General features: G+C 44.4%; 1 protein-coding gene across 1 annotated transcript; it reads right to left on the reverse strand.

Moving 5' to 3' along the window:
• Window positions 1–12,315: 12,315 nt before the first annotated feature.
• LOC120927272 (gastrula zinc finger protein XlCGF7.1-like) lies at window positions 12,316–19,763 on the reverse strand. Its single transcript, XM_040337828.1, has 2 exons — window positions 19,760–19,763; window positions 12,316–13,125 (listed from the first exon to the last, which is right to left on the reverse strand). Exons 1-2 carry the CDS (start codon window positions 19,761–19,763, stop codon window positions 12,407–12,409), a joined length of 723 nt encoding a protein of 240 aa, XP_040193762.1. The 3' UTR covers window positions 12,316–12,406.
• Window positions 19,764–21,450: the final 1,687 nt, after the last annotated feature.

The following is a 21,450-nucleotide window of genomic DNA, read 5'->3' on the forward strand; positions in this document are numbered from 1 at the left end:
TTATTAATAGAGATAAGAGTGATGTCATGTGACCTCCCAGAATCCCCCTCACCTCTCCAGTCAGGTCTGTGTTTTATTAATAGAGATAAGAGTGATGTCATGTGACCTCTCAGAATCCTCCTCACCTCTCCGGTCAGGTCTGTGTTTTATTAATAGAGATAAGAGTGATGTCATGTGACCTCCCAGAATCCTCCTCACCTCTCTGGTCAAGTCTGTGTTTTATTAATAGAGATAAGAGTGATGTCATGTGACCTCCCAGAATCCTCCTCACCTCTCCGGTCAGGTCTGTGTTTTATTAAAGTGGCAGTAAACTCTGTACTTCCACTTTTACCTACAGGTAAGCCTATAATAAGGCTTACCTGTAGGTATAAAGAATATCTCCTGAACCTGTACGGTTTAGGAGATATTCCCCTTGCAATGCGCTGCTGACTGCAGCGGCGATCCTCGGCTAAAGGCCCGGCAGCCACCGGAACTTGCCGGCAAGAAGTCTCCCGCGGGCATGTGCGGGAGTGACGACATCGCCGCTCCAGCCACTCACAGCGCTGGAGCAGCGATATCCGGATGACACGCCGAGGCAAGATGACATCTCCCTCGGCGTGGACCAGGTAAGTTCCCCATGCCTCGTTCCAAGGTAAGTATTTCATAATGAGCTAGTATGAGGTGCATACTAGCTCAATATGGCTTTTGCCTTTCAGGTAGGTTAAAAAAAAAAAGAAGCAGGTTTACTACCACTTTAATAGAGATAAAAGTGATGTCATGTGACCTCCCAGAATCTTCCTCACCTCTCCGGTCAGCAGGTAGATGATCTTCAGGGTGAGGTTTAGTATCCTCTCAGTCATGTGACTCTGGTCCTCTTCCATCCTCATTGGTCCTGTGATCTATACAGTTTTCCCTGTGGACCAATAATTGATAAGAGAGAATGATCTGGACTGTACTGGTTGTACAATATTAGGATGGGGGTGTATGGGGGATTATATGAGGGTTTCTATCATGTAAGAACGCCCCCCAGTGGTCTTACACACAGAGGAACATTCAGTTTAGTGTTTGATATGTTTCTGGGGACTGGGAGCCTCCTTCCCTTTCGCCTTTGTGTCTACATATAACCCCCCCCCCCCCCACATCTTCAATATGAAGAGAATGTTCTGACCCCATAGGTGAGGAAATGTTCTGATCCTGAAGGGGTTAATCTACATTTCCACACTATATAAGGGGGTATCATCATCTGCTGGAGATAAAAGACGTCACAGTGACTATGGAGGAAGAGGACGGACATGACAGGGGATTACAGGGTGTATATAGAATATAATATCTTATTCCCTCCTCGGCTGCCACTTCCAGCAATGTCTCCTCTCTACTTCATCTTCACTTAACTCTCACCCAGGACTTCCTGTCTGTAATTACATCACTTCCTGTCTGTTCTGTACTTCCTGGGCCAGATTCAGATAGGTCAGCGGATCTTTAGATACGGAAGCGCCACCTAGCGGCCGGCCTGGAATTCAACTTCGACCCCCCCCCCCCCCCCCGCTCAACAGTGGACTTTTTAAATGTTGGGAGGTATGCATGCAGATAGACGCTGATCAGCCAATCACATAACAATAAAATAGAAGCAGCCAGCAGGCTCCTCCTTAGCAGGGAAGAAAGTGCTAGCTGATGCTGGCCACGATCACCTGCTGGGGGGAGTTACTAGTCGGCTGCTTTTCATTTACAACTATGTTTTATGAGCATTGTGTTTTCTTTAAACCACCGGGTGTCTCCACATGGCGTACCGAGGCTCCCCGGCACACGAGAGCCCCATGTGACTTTTGGTCGCTTGGGGCTGCACTCTTTCTCGAGTGCATAGTGCGGTTACATGTCCCTGAGAACCATCCCTCATGGGTACGCGCGCCTGAGATATATGATGCACCGTGGCGTGTTCGTCCTCTGCCCTCGCTGATTGGCAGTCACCCGACTGGGTGACTCTGCCCATCTGTCTTGAGCGGTTACCGTGGCTATGCATCATCGTTTCTGCCCACCGCGTGTCGGCGGTCACGTCGACGTCTGACGTCACCACGATCGAGGGATCGAGGGCGGCCCATGACGAAGGCGGTGACAGATCGATGGGATACACAGATGGAACAATTCAGACCATTCATTGGTCCGTGGTATCCATCTGTTTCCCCTCTATTTTACCCTTTTTTTTCTGCGAAAATAGAGGTAAACTGATTGGCTCTAGTAAGAAGCAATGCACTATTTAATCACGGCTGTTCTGACCACATATTGTTGCACAGCCATGATTGAGGCACACATTGATCTTTCAATCTAAGGTATGTAATATGGAATATATGTCTTGCTGGAAGGCGATAGACACTTTTCTCAGCTGGATTTTATATCTTCATCGGAGCCATTTTATGGGAGTTCATTAGGCTTTCTATTTTCTTTATTTACTTTTTATTGGATCTTATGCCGCATTGTCTCCTGGCCAGCCCTGTGAGCATTGGTTCGCTGTGTTGAGTCTTGTCTGGTGGTAGTTGCTGTTGCTCAATTATTCCAATACTTTTTAAATAGGCCTGAATGCTCTATATGTCCACGGTGTATTTCATTGTGTGCAAGTCACCCGGGCCGGATCTCCCGTGATCTTGAGGGATTCTTTCCTCTCACCCGGCCTGTCTTCCCTGGTCTTCTCACAGGCATAGAACTTCTGTTGTGGGATGTGAGTATTTATGTATACACATATCTTTATTATATACATATACTGCATCAGTTCTTTGGATGCTCAGCTTTTTAATCAATTCTTAATGTCAATTTAAATCATGCGATATATGTGAGAGTAAAAGAAATAAATCAATATATTCATTATTATTGTAATGTTATACATACTTTCTTCTCTCTTTTTTTCTTAATAGAAAAATCTTAGGGCTAGATTCAGCAAAGAATTACGCCGGCGTATCCATAGATACGCCGCGTAAATTCAAAGCTGCGCCGGCATATCTACTTTCTGTATTCAGAAAGCTAGATACGCCGACATTAGCCTAAGATCCGACTGGCGTAATTCTATTACGCCGTCGTATCTTAGGGTGCATTCTCACGCTGGACGCTAGGTGGCGCTTCCGTTGTTTTCGGCGTAGAATATGCAAATTGCCTAGTAACGTCGATTCACGAACGTACGTGCGCCCGGCGGTAGTTTTTTACGTCGTTTACATAAGGCTTTTTCGGCGTAACGTTGCTCCTGCTATTAGGTGGCGCAGCCAATGTTAAGTATGGACGTCGTTCCCGCTTCGAAATTTGAATTTATTACGTCGTTTGCGTAAGTCATTCGCAAATAGGGCTGGACGTAATTTATGTTCACGTCGAAAGCAATGACGATTTGCGTCGTTCGTAAAAAACGTAAAATACGCGGGGTCAACCTAATTTGGATAAAACACGCCCCCTCAACATCATTTGAATGACACGCGCTTACGCCAGCCCCATTTACGCTACTCCGCCGTAAGTTACGAGGCAAGTGCTTTGTGAATACAGCACTTGCCTCTCAAACTTACGGCGGCGCAGCGTAAATACGATACGCTGCGCCGCCGTAAGAAGGGGCGCAGCTACGTGAATCTAGCCCTTAATGGGCCAGATTCAGGTAGATCCGCGCAATATTTGCGTGGGCAAAGGGCAACGATTTTTGCTCTGCGCCCACGCAAATATTTTGATATGCCCGCGATTCACGGAGCAGTAGCTCCGTAAATTGCGCGGGCGCTATGCTAAATAGCCCGGCGTAAGGGCGCCTAATGTAAATGATCCCGCCTGGGGCGGAAATCATTTAAATTAGGAGCGCTCCCGCGCCGAGCGAACAGCGCATGCTCCATCGGGAAACTTTCCCGACGTGCATTGCGGCAAATGACGTCGCAAGGACGTCATTTGCTTCTAAGTGAACGTGAATGGCGTCCAGCGCCATTCACGAATCACTTACGTAAACGACGTGAAATTTAAATTTCAGGAGCGGGAAGGGCGGCTATACTTTAGCATTGGCTGCCCCTGCTATAGCAGGAGCAACCTTGCGCTAAAGTCGCCGTACGGAAACTCCGTACCTTGCGTGCGCAGGGCCCGCGCAACTTTTGTGAATCGGTGGTAGTATGCAATTTGCATACTATACGCCAATCACAATGGCCGCGCCCCCTAGCGGACAACGCAAGAATGCAGCCTGAGATATGAAGGCATAAGGAGGCTTATGTCTGTCATATCCTAGGCTGCAGTCCGCGTAGGGATGTTCCTGAATCAGGGGCATTCGCTACGCGGGAGCAAAACAGCTATTGCGCCGCGCAACCTATGGTTGCGCGGGCGCAATAGCTTCTTGAATCTGGACCAATGTCTATTGCCTATACACAATCCTGAGGAAGAAGCTATATATATATATATATATATATATATATATATATATATATATGTGCTGTAGAAGGAATCCCGCCATCTGTCTCCGAAACATGTCGCTATCTGACTAATCTCCCATGTACATGGACCTCCTGTCAGCATTGGAGTTTGTCTTTTTGTATTACGGCAATTTCACCTGTATGTCAGTTTTTATGACTATTATTTGCTATTTCTATGATATGTCTATGTTTGTACTATAATAAAATATTTTTATATTTTTATATACTTGTTTGGCATTTCATATCATCATAGTCCAATCCGCACAATCCCAGGGGCATTGTTTTTTATTCTCTCAATTTATTCGGGATGTGATTGGCCAAAATCGGAATTGCTGCTCTTTTGGTTAAGCTTCATCCTTATCAATCTTTATATCTTCTATAAGTGAACAGCAGCGTGCGGGTGAAGGATTGATTTCACATGCTGTAGCAGGAGCGGGTAAAGGCGAGAATCGGCCTGGTTTCCACTAAAATCGATTTATCGGTCGATCTCTAATCTCCACCTCTCTCTGTATACCTCTCCCTGTATACCTCTCCCCCTCTCTCTGTATACCCCTTCACCTCTCTCTGTATACTTCTCCACCTCTCTCTGTATACTTCTCCACCTCTCTCTGTATACCCCTTCACCTCTCTCTGTATATCTCCCTGTATACCTCTCCACCTCTCTCTGTATATCTCCCTGTATACCTCTCCACCTCTCTCTGTATATCTCCCTGTATACCTCTCCACCTCTCTCTGTATACCCCTTCACCTCTCTCTGTATACCTCTCCACCTCTCTCTGTATACCTCTCCACCTCTCTCCGTATATCTCCCTGTATACCTCTCCACCTCTCTCCGTATATCTCCCTGTATACCTCTCCACCTCTCTCTGTATACCTCTCTCCGTATATCTCCCTGTATACCTCTCTCTCTCTGTATAATGAAGAAAGGTCATTTAGCGGAATGGGAATTAGCTCCCTCATAGTGAACTGTCTAGTTCCCATCCTTATACATGACCTGACCACTAGGGGGCAAAAAAAGTTATTCTGTGGGATGGGATCTAGTCAGTTCACATTGAGCAAGCAAGTTCCCATCCTCAGAATTGACTAGGTGAATCTGCAGGATGGGAACTCGTCACAACCATGGAGAATTACATTCATTTATACTTCCTCCTGACTCACCTCTCATCAGGAAATCCCTATATGTGCCTGACATCACTTCCTGTCTGTCTCCTACATCACTTCCTGTCTGTCTCCCACATCACTTCCTGTCTGTCTTCCACATCACTTCCTGTCTGTCTCCCACATCACTTCCTGTCTGTCTCCCACATCACTTCCTGCCTGTCCCCAACATCACTTCCTGTCTGTCTTCCACATCACTTCCTGTCTGTCGCCCACATCACTCCCTGTCTGTCTCCACATCACTTCCTGTCTGTTTCCAACATCACTTCCTGTCTGTCTCCCACATCACTTCCTGCCTGTCCCCAACATCACTTCCTGTCTGTTCCAGTTATCTTTACCTGACATCACTTCCTGACTTCCATAGAGACTTCCTGTCTGGGAAGAAGTGAGATCACCACCTTGTGGAGGTTAGAGGAGCTGCAGCCCTGATAAATGTCTCATGATGTGAAGACAGCCGTGTGCTGTGTATGTACTTTATATCCTTAAACTGTAATTACAGGCACAACTTTTTCTCTTAGTTCTGGATGGAGGGGAGACGAATTAGAACCCCTGTCAGTTTTTATATTGCTGTCTGTGCCCACATTAGGGAGATTCGCTCTCTCTATTTCTCCTGTTTACAGAGATGATGGAAAGTGACAATGGCCACTGAAAGGAAGCACTGATGGTCTCTGATTGGCAGCACTTATGGGTACTGATTAGCACTAATAGGCAGAACTGATGGGCACTGATAGGCAGCACTGATGGGCTCTGATTGGCAGCACTTATGGGCACTGATAGGCAACACTGATGGGCTCTGATTGGCAGCACTTATGGGCACTGATTGGCACTAATAGGCAGAACTGATGGGTACTGATAGGTAGCACTGATGGGCACTGATTGGCACTGATAGGCAGCACTGATGGACACTGATGGGCACTAATTGGCAGCATTCATTGGCACTGATAGGCATCATTCGTTGGCTCTGATAGGTAGCATTGATTGACAGCATTGATTGGCACTGATATGTAGCATTGGTTGGCATCATTTGGCACTGATAGGCAGCATTGGTTGGCAGTGGTGGCACTGATAGGTAGCATTGGTTGGCACTGATATGCAGAATTGGTTGGCACTAAGAGGTAAAATTGGTTGGCACTAATGGGCAGCATTGGTTGGCACTGATAGGCAGCATTGGTTGGCACTCGTTAGCAATGACAGGCAGTATTGGTTTGCACTGATGGGCACTGAGGGGGAATTTCACACGCAGCAGACAGTGAGGCTTGCCAGAGTCACTCGGTGTGTGAAACTGTCTGCAGTTAATAATGTAACTACTTGCAGGCAGAGAGATCACCACTCAGCCGTAATGCTGGGGATGGGCGGGACTAAACAGCTATCAACACCAGCCAATGATTGGGCTGCTTAAGAAAGGGCCGGAGCCACAAAAATTTAGCGGCCCGCTGGTGTTTGATAGCTGTTCGGTCCCGCCCACCCCCAACATCACCGCTGAATTTTGACAGCTGATCTTTCTCTCTGCAAGCAGTGACATTATCTGACAGATCACACACTCGGCGCTTTTGACAAGCCTCACCCGGCACACCCCCTGCGCACTCCTATGAGTACACAGTGTATCTGAACATTTGAATATTGCACCATACATGATGAGTATTGAGTAGTAGTGTTTCTACCTAAGTGTTTTCTGTATTGTGTAACACAGTGGGCCCCCCACCCCTCAGGGCCAGTGTTCAGTGAACGTGTTGCACCCATGGTGGCGGGACGGCTCTTGTTCTGGGAGGATGTCATATGTCATATGCACGGCGATCGGTGGTGAGATGTGTTCCTTGGACACAGCGGATCACCAATCACGGTAAAGAGCCAATGACATAGGATCTTCACCATGTGATCAGCTTTGTCCAATCACAGCTCATCACATGCAAACATCTGTCAGTTATCGGCAATTCCTTTCCTCAGCGCTGTCACTGTCTGAGGAAACGTAAGCCAAGAAGCGTTTTTTCTGTGACACGGGACATTTACATTGATAATCAGTGCAGCATATCAGTCCCGCTTATCAGTGTCCATCAGTGCCAACTCATTGTCCACCAGTGCAGCCTATCAGTGTCCAGCAGAGCCAACTCAGTGTCCACCAGTGCAGCCTATCAGTGTCCAGCAGAGCAGCCTATCAGTGTCCACCAGTGCAGCCTATCAGTGTCCATCAGTACCAACTCATCAGCACCCATCAGTGCAGCCTATCAGTGTCCATTAGTGCAGCATATGAGTGTCTATCAGTGCCAACTCAGTGTCCACCAGTGCAGCCTATTAGTGTGCATCAGTACCAACTCATCAGCGCCCATCAGTGCAGCCTATCAGTGTCCATCAGTGCAGCCTTGAGGTGATTTAGTTTGCATTTGTAGCACTATACAAGTTACTCACACTATCAGAGTTCATCAGTGCAGCCTATCAGTGTCCATCAGTGCCAACTCATCAGCGCCCATCAGTGCAGCCTTGAGGTGATTTAGTTTGCATTTGTAGCACTATACAAGTTACTCACACTATCAGAGTCCATTAGTGCAGCCTATCAGTGTCCATCAGTGCAGTCTATGAGCTGGCAAAGTGGTTGTGACAGACTCACCCGGGACAGAGGCTTTTGGAGGAGACTGAATGCTAGCCTCTTGCCTTGCAATCATGGGCCCTGGCATTTGGGGGAGCGGTGCTCTTTGTGAGCTGTATGCCTGGGGACCCTGTGTATGCCATATTAGAGTGAATGGTTCATAATGTTGGGACATACAATGTAAGGAAATGCTAATGCCATCACCTCCAGCCATCTGTCTGTTCTCTGTGCTAATTGACCCTGCTATTGTGTGAAGATGTTCTCTGTTTACACTTATGATAATGTGTATTGTATAGCAGGATAGCGAGGAGACGTGACGTCTACCCTGAAAGGTCATATCTATGAGTCACCTAGTCTGGGTAAATGATTAGTTAATTAGCTCATGTTAATTTATGTTCTGGTTACCTCCTCTTTAACTGTATATAAGGATGTATTCTTGGTTCTAATAAACACTCCATGTTCAGCAGACAAACAAGTCTCGTCTCGTTGTGTGCTTGTGAGCAGCTGGAATATCTGATATCTATATCCAGACTGATAGGAAGGGGTATATGACGGAAGCACTCAAGCGCAGTGTGGGACGATCCGTTACAGAGGTGCCCGAGCCTCTTATTCCATCTTGCAGCACGGGTGATGAGCGGGGACTTGTGCTGTGCAGAATACATTTTGGCCAAAAGTTATGAAGAAATTCGATTTTTTTTTGTTAGATATTTTCTATACACATGGCAGAAAGTAAAATGTTTCTATTTCTCTAAATGTTCTGTCTTTTTTTATATATAATAAAAACCCCAGTGGTGATCAATCTTCTAGATTGTAAGCTCTAACGAGCAGGGCCCTCTGATCCCTCCTGTATTGAACTGTATTGTAACTGTACTGTCTGCCCCATGTTGTAAAGCGCTGCACAAACTGTTGGCGCCATATAAATCCTGTATAATAATAAAAATAATAACCACCAAAAGAAAGTTGGCCTGGTCCTGAAGGAGGGAAAACCCTCCAGAGCTGAGGTGGTTTGCACAGTGATTTCCTATGATGGTTAGCTCCATCTAGTGGACATAATGATTTTTTTTTTTTAAAGGCCCCAATCAGTAAAATTATAACAATACCGCATTATGGCCACTAGAGGGAGCCAATGATCATAGGAAGTCACTGTATGAAATATGGACAACATTCATCACAGCTGGGTGAATTCTTGTCATTCTCATTCAACGGGGTCTGACGTACAAGTGGGCGGGGTCACCCGTCATATCATAGGGTAAGCCCCGGCTTTCCCCACTTGCCAGGGAATAGCCAATGATGTAGGCGGGGTCTGACGTATGAGGGGGCAGGGTCACCCATCACATCATAGGGTAAGCCCCCGGATTTCCCCTTTTGCCAAGGAATAGCCAATGACGTAGGCGGGGTCTGACGTACGAGTGGGCGGGGTCACCGGTCACTTCATAGGGTAAGCCCTGGCTTTCCCCGCATGCCAGGGAATAGCCAATGACGTAGGTGGGACACCGTCATTGGCTATCAACAAAAGGTTGATAGGTTGGCTAGACTGGACTGATCCTGAAGACCACCATCATTGGGACTTTGAGTGAGGTGTAACACGCATGGCCGCTGAATACAAGGTACCCCATTCTAAAATGTAAAAACGATTCTAATAATGTTACATCATGCAGCAGATTCCATACACGTAGGACACCCAACATTGGAGGAGATTTATTCTTCCAAAGTAAATACACCTTTGTACACTGGTACTGACTAGTATTCCAATGTTTCTCACCTCCCTCACTCAGCTAATGAGACCCTAGTGCCGATGGAGAGGGGCAGGGAAGGGCAAACAAGGATGCTGTGCAGGAACCCGACTTTCTCCTTATCAACCAATGACATCATCCCTGGTACAAAGGATGTTGGTGGCTAGAAGGTCATAATGGTGCACAATGAAAACCTGTGGCTTTGTGTAGCTAAAAGGCAAGCTTAGTCCACCTGTTGGCTTGTATACCATTTTTTACCAATTTTTAGGCATTTTGCTAAGGCACCCCTGAAGAATCCTGAAGACCCCCCCCTCCCCTCCCCCCGGGGGGGTTCCTGGGCACCCTGGATGAAAAAGTCTGCTCTAAACTGATGATGACGCCTCAGCTATGAGCAATTCTTGGATACTAAAGATTGGTGACATTCCACAGAAACACACAATTTTTTTTTGTTCAATAAATTCTTTATTACAATTTTACTATTAACAAGATTGTAGTCAGAATGTAAGGAAACAGTAAAGGTAGAAAATCCACAGGTCAGGAAAATAACTTGTCTGGAATGTGGAGGCGGAGTCATTATTAATGTGTGTACAATACAATACACAACGTGTTACATTATAACAACAAAGAATTGTAGAAAAGGTTAAAACACAGAAAACAGGGAAAAGGTAGAACATAAACCCGGATAGTAAAGGGGTTGTAAAGGTACAATTTTATTTCCCTAAATATCTTCCTTTCCCTTAGTGCAGTCCTCCTTCACTTACCTCATCCTTCCATTTTGCTTTTACATGTCCTTATTTCTTCTGAGAAATCCTCACTTCCTGTTCTTCTGTCTGTAACTCCACACAGTAATGCGAGGCTTTCTCCCTGGTGTGGAGTGTCGTGCTCGCCCCCTCCATTGGACTACAGGAGAGTCTGGATGCCCACTAACACACAGCTTTTTTTCTCTATCTGCAACGTAAAGAGCGTCCTGACTCTCCTGTAGTCCAATGGAGGGGGTGAGCACGACACTCCACACCATTGAGAAACCCTCACATTACTGTGTGGAGTTACAGACAGAAGAACAGAAAGTGAGGATTTTTTAGAAGAAATAAGGACATTTAAAAGCAAAATGGAAGGATGAGGTAAGTGAAGGAAGCTATTTAGGAAAACAAATTGTACCTTTACAACCCCTTTAAGGTGAAATTTGTGTACGAGGAAAACCTCAACAATTACCACCAAGTATTCATCCAGCTGAGACAAATAAGGAGATCTTTTTTATTGTAATTAACACAGTGATTTCCTATGATTGTCAGCTCCATCTAGTGGCCATAATGAGATATGTATCTTAAAATGCCCCTATCAGTAAACATAGTGCAATACTGTATTATGGCCACTAGATGGAGCCAATGATCATAGGAAATCACTGTACGAAATAATAAAAATGGCCAAAATTCATCAGAGCTGGGTGAACACTTGACTTGCCTGACGAAGAGGTCCTGCATGGCCTCGAAACGTTGCACTTCTTGTGATGCTTTCTTTGCGTTAAAACTTACGGACATTATATACGATCCGTGGTGTGCTGGCGAATATGTTCATCTGGGTGAACACTTGTCACATTTGTTCAACTTTTTTAAATAGACCACTAAGTGTTTGCAAAGCTTACTTTACAAAATGTACCAACAAAAGGTACTAGGTAGTGACACCATTTTTATACTGCTATCAATGGCCAACACAGTGCAACACTTCATCCATGTCTTTGGTGATCTCCTTATGTACTGCTTCTTATATGTTTGAAGATCAGCCATGGAGTATATCTGAGGTGTATATCAGGGTGTGCTTCTTCCCCACATGAAAGCTGTGATGTCCAGCAACATTCATATACAAGACATTTCCCGCACTCAAACCACTAATACACCTTAATGCCGCGTACACACGACCGTTTTTTGGGTTTTCAAAAATGACGTTTTTAAGGGTCTAGAAAAAACAAAGTTTTTTTCAACCCGATCATTAAAACGGCCTTGCCTACACACGATCATGAAAAAAAATGCTCTAGCAAAGTGCGGTGACGTACAACACGTACGACGGCACTATAAAGGGGAAGTTCCATGCGGATGGCGCCACCCTTTAGGCTGCTTTAGCTGATTTTGTGATAATAAAAGACGATTCGCGCTTTTCAGGCCTGTTACAGCGTGATGAATGTGCGATCTCCAGTACGAACGCTAGTTTTACCAGAACAAGCGCTCCCGTCTCATAACTTGCTTCTGAGCATGCACGTTTTTTTCACGTCGTTAAAGCCCACACACGACCATATTTTACAACCTTAAAAACAACCACGTTAAAAACATTGTGAAAAAATAGAGCATGTTCGAAATTTTTAATGCCCAGTTTTTAGATCGTGAAAAATGCTCTGGAGCCCACACACAATCGTTTTTAATGACTTTAAAAAAAACGTAATTTTTTAGAACCCGAAAAACGGTCGTGTGTACGCGGCATTAGGGTTGGGTTGGACCCTGATGTACAGGAAGATAGGACTTTGGTGATGAACATTTCCCTTACTCAGGACAGGACTATGGCTTCTCCCCTTTGTGAGATCTCTGATGTGTGTAAAGATTGGACTTCTGTGAAAAACATTTCCCACACTCAGGACAGGAATACGGCTTCTCCCCCGTGTGAGATCTCTGATGTGTGTAAAGATTGGACTTCTGTGAAAAACACTTCCCGCACTCAGGACAGGAATACGGCTTCTCCCCCGTGTGAGATCTCTGATGTGTGTAAAGATCAGACTTCTGTGAAAAACATTTCCCACACTCAGGACAGGAGTACGGCTTCTCCCCCGTGTGAGATCTCTGATGTGTGTAAAGATCAGACTTCTGTGAAAAACATTTCCCGCACTCAGGACAGGAATACGGCTTCTCCCCCGTGTGAGATCTCTGATGTGTATAAAGATCAGACTTCAGAGAAAAACATTTCCCACACTCAGGACAGGAATACGGCTTCTCCCCTGTGTGAGATCTCTGATGTGTGTAAAGATCAGACTTCTGTGAAAAACATTTCCCGCACTCAGGACAGGAATACGGCTTCTCCCCCGTGTGAGATCTCTGATGTCTGTAAAGATTGGACTTCCTTGAAAAACATTTCCCGCACTCAGGACAGGAATACGGCTTCTCTTCTGTGTGAGATCTTATATGCCTATCAAGATAACATTTAAAATTGAAACACTTCCCGCACTCAGAACAGGAAAACCTTTTCTCTGTTGGAAGGACGGCACCGTCCCTCACAGTCTGAGGTTCCTCAGGATAAGAGGAATACGATGGTCCGGCACCATCCCGCACAGTCTGAGGTTCCTCAGGATAAGAGGAATACGATGGTCCGGCACCGTCCCTCACAGTCTGAGGTTCCTCAGGATAAGAGGAATACGATGGTCCGGCACTGTCCTGCACAGTCTGAGGTTCCTCAGGATAAGAGGAAGACAATGGTCCGGCACCGTCCCTCACAGTCTGAGGTTCCTCAGGATAAGAGAAAGACGATGGTCCGGCACTGTCCCTCACAGTCTGAGGTTCCTCAGGATAAGAGGAATACGATGGTCCGGCACCATCCCGCACAGTCTGAGGTTCCTCAGGATAAGAGGAATACGATGGTCCGGCACCGTCCCGCACAGTCTGAGGTTCCTCAGGATAAGAGGAAGACGATGGTCCGGCACCGTCTCGCACAGTCTGAGGTACCTCAGGATAAGAGGAATACGATGGTCCGGCACCGTCCCGCACAGTCTGAGGTTCCCCAGGATAAGAGGAATACGATGGTCCGGCACCGTCCCTCACAGTCTGAGGTCCCTCAGGATAAGAGGAAGACGATGGTCCGGCACCGTCCCGCACAGTCTGAGGTTCCTCAGGATAAGAGGAAGACGATGGTTCATCTACACTGTGTGGTGCCGGATGGACATTTGAGGTAGTCGGGTTTTCTCCTGGACTATACTGTGTGATGTCCTCATCTTCTACTTTACAGTCTGGAGACAAAGTGAGACAATCCTCTGAGGTTTTCCTCATCTCCCGTCCATCTACTAAAATAGAAATACAAAGATTATTACTAGACATGAGCAGATTGGTTCCCCTACACCAGGACTCCGCCCACATCAGGCAGCTTTGTCTCTAAGGATCTTACAATTCCCCCCTCAAGGTAACTAGTAAATGGGTCCTCTGATCTCCTACCAGATCATTTCTTTATTCATGGACCTTAGTCAGAGAGTGAGGACACAACGGGAACTGTCTTTTATAGGAGTGAGAGTGATGAGGGGATTATAGGATGAGTGTCCCCTCCCCCTCTATCACTGATTGTGATCTTCCCAACTCAAGAAGTCCTGCACTCGCTGAGCCCCACCAGAGGTCAGAGAGTGAGGATGTGGGAAGAACAACCAAGATGAAGAATGGACTGATCCTGAAGACCACCATCATTGGGTTATTGACTCCTCCCTCTTTATCACTTTGTTTGAAGGTTCCAAAGTTTGAGGATGTTATCACATTATTATCAACATGTGAAAATTGTCTTTTCAAAATGGTCGCTCTTTTTTTGTTTATAGCGTAAAAAATTTAAACCGCAGAAGTGATCAAATACCACCAAAAGAAAGCTCTATTTGTGGAGGGAAAAAAAGGACATCATTTTGTTTTGGGTACAACGCCGCACGACCGCGCAAATGCCGTATCGCCAAAAATGGCCTTTCTGGGACTGAAGTGGTTAAAGTTCCAACATTTCTTTTTCTTCTTAAGATTTCATGTTGGTAATATATTCGGGTCATATGTGCAATGGCATGACAGCCGATAGAGCTTACAGTTTATTTGTTGGTGTTTTTATTATATTTTACATTTGCACTTCTGTTTGTCAAAAAGCAATATTTGTGTTTGTTTATGAAACTTGGTTTTATTTATAAAGACGTTCTATATCACAAGGGCTAAATCTGTGTCTGTAGTGCGTGTTCAATCCTTCATACCAGAAATAAGAACATCGGATTGGATTGTTACTCCAGGAGTATATCATGAGTTTGGCAATTCTAGAGAAAGGTCTAAATAATGCATTACAATTTACCGAAAAAAAAAAAAAACATTACATTTTCATCGACTAAAACGTACTGCAGATTTTAGTTGAGTAAATACAACGAAAACTAAAACAATTCAGATGACTAAAATACAACTAAAACAATATAAAATTTGGCGTCAAAATTAAAATCGCAGAGGAGATACACTGTGCGTGTCTAATGATGTGTGTGACAGATATTTCTATGTAATAAAGTGAGAGATGTTATAGATTAGGGATGAGCCCAACACCCCCCCCCCCCCCCCCGTTCGGTTTGCACCAGAACCTGCGAACAGACCAAAAGTTTGTGTGAACTTTAGAACCCCATTAAAGTCTATGGGACTCGAACGTTTGAAATCAAAAGTGCTCATTTTAAAGGCTAATATGCAAGTTATTGTCCTAAAAAGTGTTTGGGGACCCGGGTCCTGCCCCAGGGGACATGTATCAATGCAAACATTTTTTTTCCGGGAGCAGTGATTTTAAATTACTTTTTATCCTTCAGAAATGACACTTTGTGCAGGGACAGTTCTAAGCACACGAAACATGCGCTGCTTTACAGGCATACTATAGACACCCCCCTAGGTACGAAATTTAAAGGAATATTTCACTTTTATTGTTTCACTTTAAGCATTATTAAAATCACTGCTCCCGAAAAAACGGCCGTTTTTTTAAAACTTTTTTTGCATTGATACATGTCCCCTGGGGCAGGACCCGGGTCCCCAAACACTTTTTATGACAATAACTTGTATATAAGCCTTTAGAATTAGCACTTTAGATTTCTCCCATAGACTCTTTCCAGGGTGTTCTGCGGCTTTCCGAACTTGCCGCGAACACCCCAAATTGTTCGCTGTTCGCTGAACAGGCAATGTTCCAGTCGAACATGAGTTAGACTCGAACTCGAAGCTCATCCCTATTATAGATCTATACTATGTGGAGAGTTCTTCTAGTCTTGGGTCTGAGACTATACAGACATATCCCTCCACCCGGCACTGCCAGCAAACATCAGAACTAGTAACCCCGGGAGAATTCCTCTGTCACAGATCTCGCTAGATCCGGGGATGGGACACAATGTAAGACTCATACCCCAGATGACTAAGACAAGCAATGCCTATGGAGAAAATCAACATTTTACTACCAGCTGAACCCCAGAATCTCCATAAATCCATCCTAGAGACATGAACTGTGTCTGCAGCACAGAGAAGGAAGATTATCCGAGAGAAATACAGGAATACAGGACGGGGAACACAGCTCAGGAAAGTGACCAGGGGATTACAGGCTGATATCACCCAGTCTCCGCCCTACTCTGGACCAATCAGTGAGCAGTATGGGTGGAGGAATGGATTTAGTGTTAATGACCCACCTGTGCTGATCTCTGTAGGAGTGTCCTCCTCTATAAATGTCCCCGTTATTCCATCCTCCTCCATAGACTGCTGATCATCCCTCACATACATCTCTTCTTCTTCTGATTTCACCTCAAATTCTATATCGATTGGATCTCCACTCTACACCAAGAAAATCCGAGAAAAGATTGTCTGTAAAACATAAGCTTTAACCCCTTCCCGCCTTATGGTAAAACAAATGTTAATGCCTAAGCACCGTTTTGCAACTTTGACATGTGCTAGTAAAACCGTACATATCATCATAACGACTTTGTGTATCCAGGTGGATTATACCGCGTTGTTTTTAGGGCAAATTGGGATTTCATTGGGCGGTAAATAGTTATGGATATCTTCTGATTTTTTTATTACCCAAAAAAGTAAAAAAAAAATTCTTTATTTTTTTAAATGTAGCTGTATGTTTCTTGATACTACCATAACTTTCCACCAAAGAGCAACACAAAATAAATGTTCCTGCTCCTGACGATCGCAGCGATGTCACATATGTGTATGTTTGGAAAATAACTATACTAGAAGTATAGATAAACACCGCGCTACTATAAAAAACTTATAAAATGCAGCCAACACCACGGAATGGATCAATTCCGAAAAACAAACAAAATAAAACATAAAGTGTAGCGCTAATTATAAGTGAGATAAAGGATTGGGTATATTAATAATTAACCAATCATTGAAAAGTGTCCGTATGAAACACATTAAAGTAGTCCATAAAAAACTGTGAAAAAATTAATAATAAATGAATCCTCAAAATTCAGTTCACAGTGGATAAATGTGCAAAATAAACTTCAATAAAGAAATGGTAATAAATCTTCATAGGTAAAAAAGATGTATAAATCCAGCACCGAAATGAATGGAGGCTTACCAGAAGCTGTGGACCCAGAATAGGCATATACCTAGTGGGTCATTTGCGCTTTAAAGTTGATGATACCAGCGAGGAGGTGAAGTCCAACACAGGATCAGGTGAAAGTCGGTTCAGAAGCACCATGTATTAGGTTGTAGACTTGGGTCCATATGGAGGTTCAGACACTCAATACAACGAAAGTTAGAAAAAAGAAGGCAAAAATGCACATAGTGTAAATCCGTTTAAAAGTTTACTTGATAGCAAAATCAAAAAATGGGTTACACTCACATTTTCAGCATTGGTAACAGGCATGTAACAAAGAGCAGTATTGTCAGCAAATTCCCGACATGTTTCAATCTAAACGATCATCATCTAGCCCAGATGATGATCGTTTAGATTGAAACATGTCGGGAATTTGCTGACAATACTGCTCTTTGTTACATGCCTGTTACCAATGCTGAAAATGTGAGTGTAACCCATTTTTTGATTTTGCTTTCAAGTAAACTTTTAAACGGATTTACACTATGTGCATTTTTGCCTTCTTTTTTCTAACTTTCGTTGTATTGAGTGTCTGAACCTCCATATGGACCCAAGTCTACAACCTAATACAAGGTGCTTCTGAACTGACTTTCACCTGATCCTGTGTTGGACTTCACCTCCTCGCTGGTATCATCAACTTTAAAGCGCAAATGACCCACTAGGTATATGCCTATTCTGGGTCCACAGCTTCTGGTAAGCCTCCATTCATTTCGGTGCTGGATTTATACATCTTTTTTACCTATGAAGATTTATTACCATTTCTTTATTGAAGTTTATTTTGCACATTTATCCACTGTGAACTGAATTTTGAGGATTCATTTATTATTAATTTTTTCACAGTTTTTTATGGACTACTTTAATGTGTTTCATACAGACACTTTTCAATGATTGGTTAATTATTAATATACCCAATCCTTTATCTCACTTATAATTAGCGCTACACTTTATGTTTTACATATGTGTATGTTAGTTGTTGTTTGTACCCGTAGTACAGCCCAGAAACAATACTGCGCATTTTACTTTTTTTATCCTAACTAAAACACACTGACACTAATACTAATTACAAAAATATATATTTCTTTAACCCCTTCAATACCGGGCTTTTATACCACCTCAATACCGGGCCTATTCTGGCACTTCTCTCCTACATGTACAAATCATCATTCTTTTGCTAGAAAATTACTCAGAACCCCCAAACATTATATATGTTTTTTTTATCAGACACCCGAGGGAATAAAATGGCGGTCATTGCAACTTTTTTATCTTGCACGGTATTTGCGCAATTATTTTTCAAACGTCTTTTTTGGGGGAAAAAATGGTTTCATGAATTAAAAAATAACAAAACAGTAAAGCCCAATTTCTTTGTAAAATATGAAAGATGATGTTACGCCGAGTAAATAGATACCTAACATGTCACGCTTAATAATTGCGCACACTTATGGAATGGCGCCAAACTTCCGTACTTAAAAATCTCCATAGGCGATGCTTTGATATTTTTTACAGGTTACCAGTTTAGAGTTACAGAGGTGGTCTAGTGCTAGAATTGTTGCACACGCTCTAACGCACGCGGCGATACCTCACATATGTGGTTTGACCAACGTTAACATATGTGGACGGAACTTATGTGTACGTTAACTTCTGAGCACGAGCTACCGGGGACAGGGGCGTTTTAATTTTTTTATTATTATTATTATTTTTTACTTTTTTTTAAATAATTTTTTTTATCACTTTTATTCCTATTACAAGGAATGTAAACATCCCTTGTAATAGGAATAGTGTGTGACAGGTCCTCTTTATGAAGAGATGCGGGGAGTCAATAAGACCTCCCCCTCCCCCACATCTCTCCTCCAGGCTGGAAAGCATGAGATCGTGAAAAAAAATTAATCGGTCTCATGCTTACTAGCCGCAATCGCGGCTTTGTTTACTTCTGAGAACCCGGCGTGACGTCATCACATCGCGCCCGGGCCTCCGGCGGTCATAGAGATGACTGGTGACCATCTGGTCACCAGTCATCTCTATGCTTCCCATCTGGCGCCAGACGACTCATTCTCTGGGCCCCCAATGGCACGGGAGAGCCCGGAGAAGCTCCCCTCCCGCCACCTATAAGAACGATCAAGTGGTGGAACTGCCGCTATGATCGTTCTTATCGTGAACATAATCGCCGGCAGAAGAGAAGGATATCTGAGTAGCTGCACCCATCATTCAGATATCACCGCACAAAGCCCAGGACGTCATATGACGTCCACCCAGGATGGGAGATCCCCTCTGTGGACGTCAAATGACTATGGCTGGGTAATGAAGTGGTTAAATCTGCACAAAAAAATACTGACCTAAACACTAACCCTGGCACTGACCTTTATTATTATTCATTTTTATTTTACACACAGTTTTTTTTTGTCTCTGCAAGGAGAGAGAGATACAATGCATTTCTCTCCTCCATTCAAAGAGAGAAAACACGGGGGCGGGCGTCACAGTGATCAGGTGACCCAGAACCAGGAGTTCCAGGACCCAATCATTAGTACAAGACCTGGGGCTGACGGTGAGACCTTGCAGTACGCTCCCAGCACAAAGACACATACCCATATATGAAGCCCTATGGAAAAACACCCAGTCCGGTGGGGCTTCATATATGCGCACGCTCAGCAGGAAGGGGTTAATAATGTGACATCACATATATAAAATCCTCACATCCCCTCCACGAGTCCATGTTCTAGATGCTCCACCCCACCAACCTTGTAACAGTGGGGGATGGTGTGACCTTCCTGTGTGGAATCCCGGGAATACAGAGGACGGGGACATCTCTCTGGTGGGGTCCAATTACTGGAATCATCTGTAGGAAACACACACACTGACTGGATCCATTGTTTCTATGTGTTTATCAGATGATGGGGGATCTAGGTGGAGCCTCCATACTACTCTCTGAATATATTATGGGTCACCTGTGCTATTCTCTGTAGAAGTGTCCTCCTCTATGAATGTCCTCGTCATTCCAGCCTCCTCCGTATATTGCTGATCATCCCTCACATACGTCTCTTCTACTTCACCCTCAACTTTCATGTTCATCAGATCTTCACCCTAAACCAAGAAAATATCTTGTAGGATCCATACACCACCTCCACAAGTCATTTTCATGTTCTAGATGCTTCATCCCACCAACCTGATCTTCCTGTGTGGAATCCCGGGAATACAGAGGACGGGGACATCTCTCTGGTGGGTTCCCATTACTGGATCCATCTGTAGGAAACACACACACTGACTGGATCCATTGTTTCTATATGTTTATCAGATGATGGGGGATCTAGGTGGAGCCTCCGTACTGCTCTCTCCTTTACAATAAAGTCTCCTCTTACCCGGTGATGTGAGGGGCGGCTGATTGTCCATCATGACGTCCTTGTAGAGATCCTTGTGTCCTTCTAAATACTCCCACTCCTCCATGGAGAAATAGACAGTGACATCCTGACACCTTATAGGAACCTGACACACACAATGATACAGTCACCATCCAGACACACCCCTTGTCTGTTACTGGATAATGTCCCAGAATTCCCAGAATCCTCCTCACCTCTCCTGTCAGCAGCTCCATCATCTTCTTGGTGACATCTAGAATCTTCTCCATGTTGTGTCTCTCAGGATTTAGGGAGTCACATGGAGGCACTGTGATGGTCATGTGATCACCTGACTTCACAAGAGGAAATCTCTGTATTGGGGAACCAATAGGAATATCATGTTAGAATCCCAGAATCCTCTTCACCTCTCCGGTCAGGTCTGTGTTTTATAAATAGAGATAAGAGTGATGTCATGTGACCTCCCAGAATCCTCCTCACCTCTCCGGTCAGGTCTGTGTTTTATTAATAGAGATAAGAGTGATGTCATGTGACCTCCCAGAATCCTCCTCACCTCTCCGGTCAGGTCTGTGTATTATTAATAGAGATAAGAGTGATGTCACGTGACCTCCCAGAATCCTCCTCACCTCTCCGGTCAGGTCTGTGTTTTATTAATAGAGATAAGAGTGATGTCATGTGACCTCCCAGAATCCTCCTCACCTCTCCGGTCAGGTCTGTGTTTTATTAATAGAGATAAGAGTGATGTCACGTGACCTCCCAGAATCCTCCTCACCTCTCCGGTCAGGTCTGTGTTTTATTAATAGAGATAAGAGTAATGTCATGTGACCTCCCAGAATCCTCCTCACCTCTCCGGTCAGGTCTGTGTTTTATTAATAGAGATAAGAGTGATGTCATGTGACCTCCCAGAATGCTCCTCACCTCTCCGG

The sequence above is a fragment of the Rana temporaria genome, chromosome 2 (assembly GCF_905171775.1).
Source record: "Rana temporaria chromosome 2, aRanTem1.1, whole genome shotgun sequence".
Lineage (NCBI taxonomy): Eukaryota > Metazoa > Chordata > Amphibia > Anura > Ranidae > Rana > Rana temporaria.